General features: G+C 45.6%; 1 protein-coding gene across 2 annotated transcripts in view; it reads right to left on the reverse strand.

The window, feature by feature from the left end:
- Positions 1-3,394: 3,394 nt before the first annotated feature.
- Positions 3,395-16,583, reverse strand: part of FAT3 (FAT atypical cadherin 3) — a 641,657-nt gene continuing 628,468 nt past the window's right edge. Inside the window, exons 24-27 of one of the 2 annotated variants that reach the window (XM_061405993.1) lie at positions 14,381-14,494; positions 10,501-10,560; positions 9,722-9,757; positions 3,395-9,068 (exon numbers count right to left, since the gene is read on the reverse strand). In XM_061405993.1, coding sequence (XP_061261977.1) covers positions 8,446-9,068; positions 9,722-9,757; positions 10,501-10,560; positions 14,381-14,494 — 833 coding nt within the window. In that variant the 3' untranslated portion in view covers positions 3,395-8,445. The remainder of the gene's footprint in view (positions 9,069-9,721; positions 9,758-10,500; positions 10,561-14,380; positions 14,495-16,583) is intronic. The other variant, XM_061405994.1, reaches the window with a different exon arrangement.

The raw sequence follows: 16,583 nt of genomic DNA on the forward strand, positions 1-16,583 counted from the left end.
CTGGTAGGAACTTGGACAAACAGGAGAGTGTCAGTCTGATAGAAACTTCAGAGGGTCTGTGCAGAGACTCGAAGCCCTGACGCTGTCCTCTGAAAGCCCTGCTCACGGCAGCGTTTGACCTGTGTCTGGAAAAGTGAATTTAAGGGGGAGTTCCCACCATTTTAGCGTCATTTATGCTGAACACTTACATTTCTTCTGGGAGTCTGGAATTTTGGTACATCCCAGGCAGAGGTGCTGACAAGACCAGCCTTCAGTGAAACCCTGGATGGTGAATGTCTATTGAGCTCCCCTGTGCTGAATCTCCAGTTATCTTAGGGAATCACTGAACTCAGGTGTGCCTTGGAGACCCCGACCCAGACAGATAAAGTGGCCTTTCCACAGAAATCTGTTTCCAAGCTAAGAACCAGTCCATTATTTCAAAGAAACAGCAGAGAATGGAGACTGACATAAAAAAATCTCTTTCCTCTTTCCCTAGCCAGACCAACGTTATTTCTTAATTGACATCTCTGGGTGTCCCTACCATTTTGGAGGTAAGGATGGAGATTTAAACACATTCTCTTTCTGCTAAGGGTGGCCACAGGAGAGTCTTGAACACGAATATTTTCTTGCTCAATTCATGAGCACATCCCTGTGTTGTTGGATTGAAAGGCAGGAGACTTTGAGCGTTCTCAGTGCTTCCCTCTCTTGACATCTTTCTTATTGCAGTTACTAGATTCACCAAAATGAGGAAGGATTTATAAGATCAAGGGAATTTAGTTGGAGATGTCACTGATTAATTTTTCAATCAAGAATGTCTAGTGAGGGTCAGTACTGCACTGTGCGTGCGTGCTAAGTTGCTTCAGTCGTGTCTGACTCTTCACGATCTCATTACTCTTGTGTCCACGGGATTCTCCAGGCAAGAATACTGCAGTGGGTCCCCACTTCCTCCTCCAGGGATCGAACCCTCATCTATTATGTCTTCTGCATCGGCAGGCAGCTGCTTTACCACTAGCACCATCTGGGAAGCCTGGTATTGTCCTGGAAACCCAGGAAATAAAGACAGAAAAGACTGAACTCTGCCCTCAGGTGGCTTCTGATCCAGTGGGGGAGCCAGGGCCCCACTGACATTGGCTCAGACTGGGTTTCCAGAGCCCAGCAGTTTGTGAGCTGGTTCACATTATCCTGGTGGTCTGAAGCCAGCCATGACACAAGAGTTCATACTGAAACCGAGCAGCACCCTGCGGGGCTCCTGGGCACGGAAGCCTCTCTGTGTCCCCTGTTCCTAGTTTGTAGGGAATGGATTTTAGCCCCACGGCCTTCCCTGAGTTCCAAAGGGCAGGTTCAGTTATTAGTTATTATCAGGCAAGGGAAGGGATGCAGAGACAGAGGAGTAGCAGTCAAGAAATAATAGTGTAGCCTTGGGGCAGGATCCTGGTTCTGCCTGAAGGGAAGAACACACTGTTTCCGAGCTCTCCTGTAGAACTAAAACCCCCAAGGAATGGAAGATGCTAACTACTTGATGAAGCATTCTTCATTCCAGAGAGAAGGTCACAGATCGATAACTTGGGAATCACAGAAGCTCATCAACAGACCACCTGAGACCAGATTAAAGGAGGGCAGGCCCCGAACATACTCTGATCCTTATCAGCAACCCTATCCTTGAACCACTGCTGTAAAACTCCTCACCAAATCCCAGACATACAGTTTGGAGGGCATAAGCCCATGTGACCTCCTTTGCCTGGCAAAGCAATAAAGCTGTTGTTTTCTACTTCACCCAGAACTGTGTCTCTGATTCAGCACCAGTGCCTAGAGGCTAAGTTTTTGGCATCAATACCATGGAAGTGGGCAAAGCTAGCAAATTGGTGCGCCCCCTCTTTTATCTGATTGTTTATCTGCCTACAAATGCATGGATGCTTTAGAGGAAGCACACTGACTGAAACCTCCCACCCTGCCCAGCACCATAGTAACTATTTGCAGGAGTCCTTTTACGACAGGAGGTTCTGGTAAGGAACACGGAACTAATAAGTCGCCACCAAACAGAAGAGTTCAGGAAAGGTCAGAAGGAGACACCATGTGTCCAACCGCCTCCCAGAATCCTCGCTGGCATCCACCTTGGCTGAGTGATGCCTGCGCCACCAGAAAGGACTCTGAGTCAGAAAGATTGGCTAAATACAACCCAGAAACTAATAACAATACCCTAGACTGCAAGCCACAGGGCAGAGCAGTCCTCCCGGGTTCCCTCAACACTCCTGCTCTCGCCCGGGTGCCCTTTCCCAGTAAAAGTCTTGCTTTGTCAGCACATGTGTCTCCTCGGACAACTCGTTTCCTAGTGTTAGACAAGACCCACTTTCGGGCCCTGGAAGGGGTCCCCCTTCCTGCAACAGATGGACAGGCAACCGGAGGATCGCAGCCCACTTGGTCAGGAGAGACTGAAAGCCCAGCCAGGGGAGCACGGAAGTGAGAATCCAGCATCCCGGGGAGGGAGCGGCCTGTGGAGCTGGGCTGCTGGAGTGGGCAGGGCCAGCCCCGGGCCGCTCAGTGCCCAAGAAGGCGCCTTCGTGCCGCTGCTGCTCAGACAAGGATGCTCTCACAGCAGGCCTGGCCCTCCCGCGCCCAGGCGGGGTGGGGACTGTGCCTCTCCTTTTGTAGTCAGTCCCTTGTGGTCTCAAGTTAACTTCCTGTAATGTCACTTCTTCAGAAGATCAATTTGGCACTCCTCAACTTCTCTTGTATATATTTTGACTTTAAGTCTGTATACAAAATTGTCTACAGCTCTGCTTTTTGGAGGAAACTTCGGTGCTAATTGTGTCCCCAATTTTGGGGTTTATTTATTTATTTAGGATGGAGAAGGCAATGGCACCCCACTCCAGTACTCTTGCCTGGAAAATCCCATGGACGGAGGAGCCTGGTAGGCTGTAGTCCATGAGGACATGACTGAGTGACTTCACTTTCACTTTTTACTTTCATGCATTGGAGAAGGAAATGGCAACCCACTCCAGTGTTCTTGCCTGAAGAATCCCAGGGACGGCGGAGCCTTGTGGGCTGCCGTCTATGGGGTGGCGCAGAGTCGGACACGACTGAAGTGACTTAGCAGCAGCAGCATTTATTTAGGAAGAGGCTTGCTGGTAAAGCTGCCTAGAATGCATGGGGATGCATTTACAAAAGATTTCTGCAGTGATGAGGCTCAATGATCCAGCACTGTTTTCATCCCCATCAGGAAAAAAACCCTATAGGCGATGGCACCCAGTAAGAAGCTACATCAAATTTCAATGTAGGCGTGCACCAGAGCACGTGGAAGTCTCTGTGGCAGAAAGAAGTTTCTGAGGAAACTACTATCCCTACAAATATAATTGCCATGTGAGCAATTAACGGAAGACAAATGAAAGGCAACCCTTAAAAAAGTCAACACGACTGATAGTTTCAATTTTTTCTTTTTACTTGAAAATTTGTTTAACCATCAAATTTTGGCAGTTACAAACCTGTACACTGTTTGTTTTTTTTGTGGGTTTTTTTTTGTTGTTATCTTTTTTGTTTTTCTTTCATTTTTTTAGAAAAAGAACACAAGACTGAATACTGCCAACAGCATTATATGCAGAAACAATTCATTTCCATAAGGGACAGGATCCACTTTAAGTGTTAGCTTTCCCTTTGCATAAGGTTTGGTGTGTGATGTGTGTGCAAGTTGAGGTGAGTGTATGTGAGTGTGAAGAAATGATGTACTTCATTCTGAATCTGAAATGGCATACAAATCAGGTACTTAGTAACTGGGCAAAACACACTCGATTTTTAAAATGTCAATAAAAACATTTTCTTGGAAACAGAGAAAGTTAAATGAAAACAGTGGAACCAAAGAAAGGCTATAGAACATTTGGAAATGACTCAAAAACACCATTTTCAAATCTAAAATGCTTTATGTGTGTGTGTGTGTAGTTACCTCAATAGTTTGCAGACCAACAGCGTGGGTGACTTAACATTATATTCAACCCCCCAAATTAAAGTATCCTGATAGGCATCAAATACAGTATATCTACAAAAGCCTGGAAAATTGAAACCATTATATACAATTTTATAAACATTTTAACACCGAAACATACATCTTTTACAAACCAGCCTGTTTGTAACAGGTAAATTTACATGACAATCTCTCTGATACAGTGCTTAAAAAGAACTGCTTCCATTTCTGAACACATCTGAACACATTTGTCATTTCCCAAAATGCAGTAGTATGGGCTCATAAAATTGTTCAATAGTAGCAATTCAGGTATTTGTTTGCCAGAAGGGTACTACAGTACATACTGATGGGTCCAAACACACTCCAAACGACTCTACGATTCTCGAGTGCATTCTAAACACTGGAAGAGACTAATTATGGCCTTTGTGTAATATTACATACTTGTAATTATTGCTTTTCATTATTACATAAGGAAAGAAAATCTTATTCTTTTCCTATCTCTTAGCCAGCTGGCTAAATATTAACTGATGCCAAATCCACATATGGCAACTTTAAACCCTAGAATTATACAACCAGAAGCTTAAAGACATTGTGGATTTCCACCAGACTAATGTGCAGTTGAATGCTGCAGGACAAACCCCAGCAAAAACACAGAACCCGCCTTGTTACAGACCACACAAAATGATAACGCTAAAGAAATGCCTCTTCACATCTCCATTTCTCATGATTGGAAGCTAAAAACAAAAAACATAAAACCTAACCACTTTAGCAATATCCGTGCACTGGGAGGGCAGCAGAGAGGAGAGACCAGACGATTATCTGGACAGTGCATGCCAAAGGAACAGCAGAGCTCCCAAAATTCTCCCATGGAGGTGTCCCTGGGTCCTAAATGATCTAGTTGGCTTACCTCTTGTCTCCCTGATGCTGATCATGTAGACTCAGGCATCGGCGGGGCAGCGGGTGGGTGGGGGTGGGAAGTAAACAGGAATTGGCCAACAATGTTTCCCTTGCTTCCTTTCCCCAGGCTCTGCTAATGATTCCCAAGAGTGGTTCCAGGTAAGTTCCAGGAACGCATCAATCCCCTCTCTAGGTTTTCACCCCAATTGTCTGATAGGATAAATCTTAAATGCATGGACGTGACTTGTTCATATCACCAAGTCTTCTACAATGGCATTTCATGAACTGGCAGGATAGGAGTACATGGAAAGTTGGCATGGAATGAAACTCAGTAACAAAATCCTCATAGAAGAAAGCAAATAAATTAAACACCTACCTTCTTTATCTTTTACAGCCCAGAGCTTCTGCTGACTGTATGACAAGCACCACTAGTCCAGCTACTCTCAACCTAATCAGAATGTGTGCAATACAAGTAAAGTGCCTACAATGGGCTATGGAAAATGGCTTCCAGAGGTAGCACATACAGGTGAGGAAAACATGTATGGGAAAGACACTAATTGGCTTAAATCTTTCCCATGTGGTTCATCAGGGTGAATGGGGTAGGCATAAATACCAGGGCTGGGAGGAAAGAAAAAAGAAAAACAAATGGACCCGGTAGGTAATATAATCAGAGCTTTACTGTACTTACTGATCAGTTTGAGTTCCATTTTATAACTATCATTCCATCCTCATTTTAGAAAACATTCATTTGGTGAAAGCAGTTTTGATAGATGTCCAAAGAAATGTATGAATTTTGTCAATACACCTTTCCTATGGGGGCTGCAAAAAAACCCTAAGATCATGAGGCTTCCAGAGAAATACTCTCCCATGAGTTCTATCTTCTAGTATATCCCAAAGCAGGAATGGGGTGAAATCAAAGCTCCAGCAGAAGCAGGCAGATACCATGCCCCATGCAGATTAGTGGTGAATAATAGTAATAGAAAGAATACTGGTCAAATGGATGAGTTCTAGTTCTTGTTCAGCTACTTAACTTTCTGTATGAGCTTGGGTGAGTCCCTTCCCCTCTCTGGGTATGCTTCCTCTTTGATAAAATAAGGGGATTGGATAAGCAGATCTTAAGGACCCTTCCAGCTCTTGAATCATTGGTCACCCCACCTAGTTCCATCTTGGCCTGGCTGCAAACCATTTCAGAATCTACAGGAAAAGCTAATTATCCAGAAAGTGAAAAGATACCATGTGTTGAAAGGTAATTGATCAAAACATAACACACTTGTCTGGGATACATTTAGCTGCAGAGCTACTCTGCAGAAAACCAGGGGAAGATATCCTGAAGAAAGAGGTATTTTATACAGTTCAGAGCCAAGAGTGGGCACAATTTTCTTGGGTGACTTCACAACAGCATTAGGATCTATTTATTACTTCATTACTGGGTTCCGAGGGCACTCTGCCTGGAGGGTATGCTGTGCAAGCAGGAGTGACTCATCGGCATTAATCTCCTTCTAATATTTCCTGGGGCAAGAAATGAATTGTTGGTTTTACTTTGATTGTTTTTTATGCCACTGCATCATAGAAAGTGTAGCAGCGATTCTATTCTAGACCATTAGTCTGTCATTTTCTCTGTGATTCTTGCAAATGGGTTTCTTACATAAGGAACATACCAAAGATTTCATTCTCCCAAGCAGCCTTAGTGAAATTCATTTATTTCAAGACCACAGTGCAGATAATGTTTCCATGAGTAGGTCTGACTAAGAGATAGGAAGAGGAGAAAAGCTGAAAAATCTGTGAAGTGTATGAGTGTACAGTTTACTCAGGAAGCTTGAGAATGAATAGGAATTTTTGTTTGTTTGTTTTAACCACAAACTTGTGGAAACACTGACTCCTATAAAGAAGTGGACTGAACATGAGTGAAACAACTGAAAAATACGTCTGAGTGGATGAGACACACCAACGCCGTATGTCACCAGAAACTGTGGACACAGAGATTCGCTCATATGCAGAGAGTGCAAATACGCATTTATTTAACCGTGGCCTCTGTGCACGTGCCCATGAGCCGACTGATGCAAAAGAGAAAAGTTCCTCAGCTCATCACCTTTAAGCTTCGAGTTACTGTATTCCCAGTCAGACGATTCTCCTGGCAATTTTGGAAACTCAAGGTCAAAGCCCGCATGTCGGAAGAGAGGAGAACCAAAGGGCAGGGGGTAATGAAACTTTATACTTTTTTCAAATAAGAGTTTAGTTCTGAAAAATTATAACAAAATACTGTTTTGTCTTCTTCCTTAAAAAAGCTCAGTTTTGCTTCAAGTTAATACAAACGGCAATACCAAAATAAAGTTAACTGAATCGGAAAAAAATATGGCATTTGGTGTTTCTCTAATATCATCAAGATCAGAGAAATCGGAAGGTTGGCCTTGCTGGCAGGATTTTTAACACAGGTTGTATCCTAAAACCTTCCTGTCACTTTTCCTCAAGAGCAGCCTTACTGAGTGCAAGCACATATCTGTACATAGGCCCAGACACACACACTATTATAATTTATACACAGTAACTAATCTTTCTTCTCCTTTTTTTAAAAAACAAAATTGCATCTATAGTGATGATGCTATCAATTTAAAACACACACCTTTTATCTGCATTATCAAGAACTGTGATTATCTAGCTGAAAACTTTGGAAGTATTAAATTTTCTTTTTTTCCTTGAATTTGTGAATTCTGCTTAAATCTCTCAATATCTCTCATTCTAGGGAACAATGTACTAAAATATTCCTTTTTTTTGTCTCTTTATTTCCTGATTCTCAGAACAAAGGCCAATTTCTGCCTCAATGTTAAAACTGTAGTTACAGTCAAGAATATTTACTGGAAAACACAAAGACTGATAATCACATTCTTTCCAATGTTTGCACAATATTAACTTTCCCCTCAACTTACAAAATGGGACCCAGATATCTCAAGTATTCCTCTTCATTGATATCTTTCTCAATGATCATAAAATATAACTATATTATTTTGGATGCTTAACACAAACAAACAAACAAAAATAACTGAGCATACTAAACATGTTACCCAAACCTAACTTTATAGCTGAAAATTGGGTAGCTTATTTAAAAAAAATAAAAAGTTGATTTGAAAGGCTTCAGCCCATTTTCTTATTTAATAATGGTCGTTCCTCTTTTCTTTTGCCTAAGAGACTAACTTTCCCAACAGTCATAACTACTATTTTCACTTTCCCCCATTGGCTCAAAATTACATGCAACAAAGCCTCTTGGCTTGCTGCCAGTTATTAATACTGCAAGGACCAGACCGACGCTGTAACACTTCCCAGGGCACAAGACTGCACAAAGCAGACAGACGGGCCGTCTAACGTCACGGCTGAGCTTGATTCCCCCTTGAAAACCTCGGTGCACCTCTGGGTCATGTAGGCAGGCACGTGCTGCCCGGACGATGGTTCACCTCTCAGAAACAATTTCTGAGCCTTTCCTTTTCACCCAAGCGGAGTCGAGCTTGCTCGTGACAGTACGGGGAAGGAGTTTCCAGCTGAAAATACCACGTTGTTTGCTGTGCGGAGCTGCGAGCCGAGCCGGTCTCTGCGCGTTGTGCCAGCCCGCGGGCTCGATGCCGCCTCTACACCTGGGTCTGCTGCTGGGTCTCCAGAAAGGGAATGTGGAGGCTGGCGAGGCTGAGTTCCCCGACGCTCTCATAGTCACTCACGGCCACTTCGGAGTCGTCGAAGCCGCAGCTGGCCGACACGTCGGAGGACGAGGGGCCCCGGGAGTTGTGCAAGGAGAGGGCCACGCCGTCTGCGGGGCCCGCCGCGGCCTCCGCGCCCGGGTTCACGCTCACAGCAAAAGTACTGAACTCGCCGGCGGCGGGCGGGCCCCCCACGTCCGTCTCGTGGGGGAAGGGGTGGGGAGGGAGGTACTGGCTGGGGTGGAACTGCGGCCGCCTCCGGCAGCCCGGGCTCAGCGTGCCGGCCAGCGAGCCGGGCCGCGCGGGCGGCAGCCCGTCGTACTGGTCCGCGAAGTCCTCGGGCAGTGGCGGCGGCAGCGGGTCCTGCCCCAGGAAGTCATCGTCGTGCGGCGGCGGGTACTCGCTGTCCACGTCGTATCCCCCCAGGTAGTAGTCGCTCTCCAGCCCCCGTGCACTGCCCGGTGGTGCCGCGCCCTCCTGGCTCTCATAGGTGGGCACCTCTTCTATGTCGGACAGGCGGGCCCCAGGCATCCAGTCGGACGTGTCCCAGTGGTAGGCTGTGAGAGGGAAGCCAGGGCAGTTAGTTTCCTCCAGGGCGGCGCTGGGCACAGGGCGCAGAAAGCCGTGGGCAGGGGACCTGGCATGCAACTTTCAATGCCCAGGAGACAGCTAAGAAGCCAGGCACAGCCCCATGCTTTTTATAGGGCCCTTCTCAGGCCCAGCCGTGCTCTTGCCCTGGGGGTACAGGCAGCGGCAGCTCTGAGGACACCTGATTGTTGCCGCGTCTCCCTCTCAGCCTTGGTGAGCAAGGGCACGCTGTGGAAACACAGTTCTAGAAGGCTCTCCCCTCCACGCCCTCTTTCTAGCTGTAGGCTAAGTGCAGAGCCAGGCTGGCAACATGCTCTAAGAGGCAAGATGCACCAGCCTTCCTGTGGACAGCAGGAGGGCGGGAGATACCCGTGCAAATGAATGAATGACTGGGGAAGGGAGAGGCTTGGGGAGGGAGATGTGAGCAGGGCTTTCACCCCTAGTGCTGAGCACACAAGACACCTGGAACATGCAAAAGTCAGGGCACACGAGACACCTGGAACATGCAAAAATCAGGTCAAAGACACTCAGAAACGATGGAGGGAGACGGACAGGTTAAGAGCAAACTCAGAAATTTCTAATGCATAAGGAACATCTGGTGCTGGGGGCGTGGCAGTGTCACCTCGGTTGAAGTTCTGTCCTTGATCCATGACAGACACTGTTTAAATACAAAGGGAGAAGTGAAACTGACAGTCCAAGGCATGTGAAGAGGGTATAACAGGACATTTTAAATGACTTTTAACAATGCTCCTATTCCTCCCTGTTGTTATTTACAAAACAAACAAACAAAAAAACCCATCTATAGCAGGCCCTAGTAGTTTTAAATCACTAATGAAAGTTACTTGATTGAAATCAATCCCCATAATATTGTAGCTTTGAATGATTTCTTAAATATCCCTAGCTCATGGTAGGTGCTCAATCATGTTGAACGTAAGAATGAACTTAGTATTAATCTGGACTTCAACTAAGTGGATATTCTTCTCTGGGAAGAGATTTTGTAAAAAGAGTATCTCACATATTGAAAAAATTATGAACTGGATTTTTTTTCAAAACTGTAAAATTCACTCTAATTCAGAGAGAGACATTCAGTGTCTCATTTGAAACCACCTTTTTACTGTTGCCAGCTGATTAAAATCACCCTTAGTTCATAAAATAAAGAAGCTACAAGGATGTATTATACAGCCCAGGGAATATAGCCAATATTTTATAATAACTATAAATGGAGTATAACTTTCAAAAAGTATTAATCACTATGTTGTACATCTGAAACATATATAATACTGTACAATTATACTTGAAAAAAATAAAATAAAATCATCCCTTTTTTGAAGTAACAAGGAAGCAGTATTTCCTAAAAAGGTAGTTGCCCAAAGAAATGCTACGGAAGAAAACAGTAAATACCTTCATTCTCTATAGTGTCAACTACATTGTTGACAAGCTGAATGACAGTCACTATGGATGCTTGTGGCCAGGAAAGACGACAGGAGGGAGGAGAAGGACAGTCTCAGGTTAGTTACGTCTTCTGAATATACACTCTTAACAACAGCACAACAACAACAAAGGAACTGCCCGCAAATGCCCAGAGCTTCCCACAGTCCACCGACTGGACTACAGCGGACACTCTTATCCCCTGGGGTTCTCGGAGGAAGGGAAACAGCAGCAAATCTAAAGGCATGGTCGGCAGGAATTGCCACGCCATAAATTCACACCTCGTGGCCCAGGGAAATCAATCTAGGAAGGCAGAGGCTCATAAGCTCGTGCTAATTTCTCATTAGTAACTCCCAAAGGCTCCGAGGAAGATTGCACTATTCCCAGGGATAATTACTTGCTGGTCAGCCGCACTACTCCGAGCCAAATGCCAGTCATGGACGATGACCTTTGCAGGACTGATGGTTTCACCCTCAGATGGCACCAACGGCAACCTGGGACGACCCGAGGCCCGGCTCCCACCCGCCAAGTGTAGATGGGAGCTTGGCCTCTGAAATAGTCAGAAAATGGGGAGGAGATTTCTGTGCCCACCTGGGTCGCCTTAGCATCTGATACCAGAACTTTTTGGCGAGGTGATCAGGCTTAAACCAATGGGTAGAAGGCTAAGTCAAAGATCTCTTTTCGTAAACATCATATTACTCTTGAAAACATATGGCTTATGTTTTCAATCAATATCTTTTGATATTGATTTCTAACATAATTCCACAGTGATTAAGAGAACAGACTCTGTATGATTTCAATACCTTTAGACCATCAAATTTTTGTACCTTGTTTTATGTCCCTGGATATATTCCAGTGTCTCCTAGTTTATAGTCCATGGGAACTTGAATAGAATTTGTATCCTACTATTATGCAGGTCAGGAAGCAACAGTTAGAACTGGACATGGAACAACAGACTGGTTCCAAATAGGAAAAGGAGCACATCAAGGCTGTATATTGTCAGCCTGCTTATTTAACTTATATGCAGAGTACATCATGAGAAACGCTGGGCTGGAAGAAGCACAAGCTGGAATCAAGATTGCTGGGAGAAATATCAATAACCTCAGATATCCACAAGACACCACCCTTATGGCAGAAAGTGAAGAGGAACTAAAAAGCCTCTTGATGAAAGTGAAAGTGGAGAGTGAAAAGTTGGCTTAAAGCTCAACATTCAGAAAACGAAGATCATGGCATCTGGTCCCATCACTTCATGGAAAATAGATGGGGAAACAGTGGAAACAGTGTCAGACTTTATCTTTTTGGGGGCTCCAAAATCATTGCAGATGGTGACTGCAGCCATGAAATTAAAAGACGCTTACTGCTTGGAAGAAAAATTATGACCAACCTAGATAGCATGTTGAAAAGCAGAGACATTACTTTGCCAACAAAGGTCCGTCTAGTCAAGGCTATGGTTTTTCCAGTGGTCATGTATGGATGTGAGAGTTGGACTGTGAAGAAAGCTGAGCACCGAAGAATTGATGCTTTTGAACTGTGGTTTTGGAGAAGACTCTTGAGAGTCCCTTGGACTGCAAGGAGATCCAACCAGTCCATTCTGAAGGAGATCAGCCCTGGGATTTCTTTGGAAGGAATGATGCTAAAGCTGACCCTCCAGTACTTTGGCCACCTCATGTGAAGAGTTGACTCATTGGAAAAGACTCTGATGTTGGGAGGGATTGGGGGCAGGAGGAGAAGGGGATGACAGAGGATGAGATGGCTGGATGGCATCACTGACTCAATGGACGTGAGTCTGAATGAACTCTGGGAGTTGGTGATGGATAGGGAGGCCTGGTGTGCTGCGATTCATGGGATCGCAAAGAGTCGGACATGACTGAGTGACTGAACTGAACTGAATTGTGTGAAAATTGTATAAATCTTAATTGTATTGAATTTGTTCATGTGCTTTTCAGGTCTACTTTGTATGTGTGTGTTAGTCGCTCAGTTATGTCTGACTCTTTGAGACCCTGTGGACTGTAGCCCGCCAGGCTCCTCTGTTCATGGAATGCTCCAGGCAAGAATACTGGAGTGGGTTGCCATCACCTACTCCAGGGGGTCTTCCCAACCCAGGGATCCAACCCAGGTCTCCTTCACTGCAGGCAGATTCTTTACCATCCAAGCTACCAAGGTCCACTGTATCCTTCTACTTTTCAGTATATTCATTCTATTAACTTTTGAGAGTTTGATATTGAAACTCCAACTAAAAATCTTAATTTACTTAAAAAAATTGTAATATATAGTGAAATTATCGGCAATTTTGTTCTGTCTTTTCTAAGTCTCCTATAAATGTGTTATCATACTTTCATAATTTAAAAAACAAGAATGAGGAAAAAAACAACACTAATTGGAAGAAGATTCCTAACACTTTAGGAAGCCTGCTGGAATGGACCAGCCTAGAATGCTAAGCATGAAAGCCCAAGTATGTCATGGAGCAGAGACTGTGAAAGTAGTCAACCGGACATCGTCACTGGAATTGCTGTCCGGAGATGGAAACACTATGTTCTTGGGTGCCTCTAGATGAAACAAACAAGAGACAGCTCTTCTTCTGGTAGGGCTGAAGAAGGGGGTAAACACCAAAGCAACCAGATCTGGAGACCTGCCTCTGACCTTCTGATATAGGCTGGAGGAAGTCTGCTGTCAGCGTGGCTTGTTGCCCAATGGTTTCTACACCTCTCAGGAGGGCCAGGGATTTGGGAGGGAAGTGGGAGGGATTGAGGGTAGTGATGGGGAAAGCAGACTATTTTACTTCCGTGATTGATGTTATAGTCTTGGGGCTCCCCTGTTTCTATCTTTACCTGTGGGATGGGAGTCGGGGGACAGCAAAGACTGTGTTGTTTTCATTTTGTACTTCATGGTACAGAATGCCCAGTGTTGGAGGCAGCGCTCAAGAGAGACTCTGCAAGGGTTTAGGGTTGAATGATGCCATACATTAATACATATTCCATTTTTACCAGTTGTTGACAAATGGGAAAACGGCATAAGGTATAGACTAGGATAAGGTTGCCTGTCTATTGATGACTACTGGAAATTATTCTTGGTTCATCACCATGTGGTAAATTCTCACTGTTTCATGACCATTTCTGCTCCCCTCCCCTTCCTGGGGGGATCAACCCAGTCTCCAAGCCTGGTTCCTCAGGTCAGAAGACCGAGTCCAGAATTAACACCCTCTCCGTAAGCAGGGGCTCGTAGGCAGTGGAGGCGGTGGCTGTGGAGTCAGTGGGGCTCATGAGCCACATGGGACGGGATGCACCATTTTGGGTGCATGTTAATGTTTCAAAGGAGCGGATGTATCATGTCTACTAGAGTCTCCAAAAGCTCACGACCCCACACGATCATAAGGGGTTCTCAGCTGAATGAAGGCACTGCCTCTCTGGGAAGCAGGTTCTACTGGAAGGAGGTCTTGCCTCTGAACGAATTTCTAATGATGCGGAGGTTGGATGTAGAGTGAAGAGTGAAGACATCATCACGAGTTAAAAAAGGAAGTAAATCACAGTTTGCTAGAGAGTATTCTTTGGGAGAAGGTGGTTCCATCATGACCCAAATCAAAGAGGACACATTGCTGGAGGTCTGGGGGAGCCTCCTCTCCTTCTGCGCCTGCTCACAGCTGGGGCAGCTCCATGAGAGCTTTGCTTTTTCTGTGAAAACACCCAACAGTGGTGTTTTCCAAAAACACCAAAGTTCACCAAAAAGCTGTGAGCATGGGCAGAAGTCCAAGATCAGGTCAGGAAACGAAACAGGTCCCATCACCCTCCCCTCAGCCAGCGGCTGCCAGCACAGGAAACACCATCCTCCAGGGGAAACAAATCCCGGGACTTCTTACCATTGTCGTCGCCCGAATCCGACTGGAAGGAACTCAGGGACTGAACTTCCGAGTTGCTGCCTTTATTACTGCCTGCAAAGCAGGTCACTTCTCCCGGGTCATCAACCCCTTTGTCTTCGCGGACAGCCAGAGAGAAAGCAGAAATGACACTGGTTACCTTGTGCATTTTTCCAGCCCCGTCCCTTGCCAGAGTTCACTCCTTGGGGCGCTTTCATCTGCTTACAGAAAAGAATTTAGCCACACAGTAGAAAATTGATTGTGCCATCGGGGGCAAAGGTCTGTCAATCAAGAGATTTACATTATGGATTCGAAACCCTTAACCCGTGGCAAATGAGCTTCCAAATAGCTGACAGCCAAAAGTCACTGCTCTGTCTTCAAAGGGGAGAGACTGAGTGAGGAGTGAAGGGACGATGGAGTGGGCTGGGTTTTGCCCTTCAGAGTTAATTTAAATCATTTGCATGGACCGACGTGGTGTCAACACCAGGTTAAGTGAGATTATTTTTAAAATAGGGGTATAAATATTTTATAGGCAAGAATATCATTACAGGTCTCCAAACTTCATCTCTGGGGAGTGAGTGAAGTTTTCCATGTCACCTTCTAGAGGGCAGCATCACACCACTTTTTGGGAATGGCAGCACGCGGCACTCTGGCAGGAGGGCAGTCGGGGGTGTGGACGTGCTGTTAGCCACACACTTACCCTTTCTTTGCCGCACAAAGACAGCCTGCACACACACACACCAACAGACACCCACACAGCCACACACGCACACTACAGGGCTACTGTCTTATTTGATGGACTAAGGAAGCAATGGAAAACAACCCGTATCTCCAAGTTGTTAAGAGAAAAATGAATTAGTCACCCAGAGACTGTCTGGCCAGCTAGCGCTGCCTTGCTTAACAAAGGAGGAAATGTATTCCATAGAAACTCAACAATACTTTAGGGGGCCGCTTGAGTTTTGGCCTGAGGTGGAGTCTGGAAATAAAGCTGTCACGTTCCGAAGTAGGGGGAGGGAACTGATCAGCAGGAAAACTTCCAATCGTTACAGAGTGTGACGGCACCAAGAGAGGGGCCTCGTGCTTCAGGAATGGTTGTTCTTCTCTATGACTAGAGGGATCGCCGTTTCTTCCATGCGGGGTGGTGGTGGGCGCGGGCACTGCAGCGTGGCCTCTGCCACCGGATGCTGGAGCCACAGCAAAACAATCAGTTGATAAACAGCTGATCTAAGTGGAGAGAGACACCAGGGAGAAATTCACCTGTCAGCAGCCACACCACAGAAAACAAGACGTGCCTTGGAAAAGCATAAAGTGGGCACCGGGCTCAGCCGTGAGCACAGCTGATGGGAGGGAGGAGATGCCAGGTGCCCCATGCTGGTGAACACAGTGCTGGGCAGAGACTCCTCTCTGCACTCCTCCACTTATTTAAGCCCCCACTTTTCATTGCTAAGTAAAAGGAGGCTTTCCATTAACCAGAGGATTTAGCAAGGCTGCAGTGAAGTCTAACTCTACAGATAATTTGAGAGGGAATATATTTATGGGTAAAATCCAAGGGCGGCTGCTGCTGCTGCTGCTAAGTCGCGTCAGTCGTGTCCGACTCTGTGAGGCCCCATAGATGGCAGCCCACCAAGTTCCCCTGTCCCTGGGATTCTCCAGGCAAGAACACTGGAGTGGGTTGCCATTTAAAGTGAAGTTGCATGTGCAAATCACTATATCAGCTACAATAAAAGAACACAAAGATGGATTAATTTCTAACTATCAGGAAACTTTCAGTCTAGTAAGTTACGTTCAACATGCATATGAGTAAATATATTGTTAAATGAAAAAAATAAAAAATAAAATGAAGTTGCTCAGTCATGTCCAACTCTTAGCGACCCCATGGACTGCAGCCTACCAGACTCCTCCATCCATGGGATTCTCCAGGCAAGAGTACTGGAGTGGGGTGCCATTGCCTTCTTCCAAGGGCAGCTACTTGAAGTATAAGTGTGTCTCCTTAACGGTGGACTCAGCAGTGGGGGTGCACTAGATTGGCATGTGTAGAGGTTCTCTGCCATCATCAGCAGACCCTCCCTCTCCTGTGCCTCTTCCTCCTCCCTGTAAAAGTTCCAGGAGTAGTCTTGGTAAAAGAACCTGATGCACCAGGTTCAAATCCTATCCCTCCCTTTCCTAGTTATTGCTCATGAAGTGAAGTGAAAGTCGCTCAGTTGTG

Source organism: Bos javanicus, chromosome 29 (genome assembly GCF_032452875.1).
Source record: "Bos javanicus breed banteng chromosome 29, ARS-OSU_banteng_1.0, whole genome shotgun sequence".
NCBI lineage: Eukaryota > Metazoa > Chordata > Mammalia > Artiodactyla > Bovidae > Bos > Bos javanicus.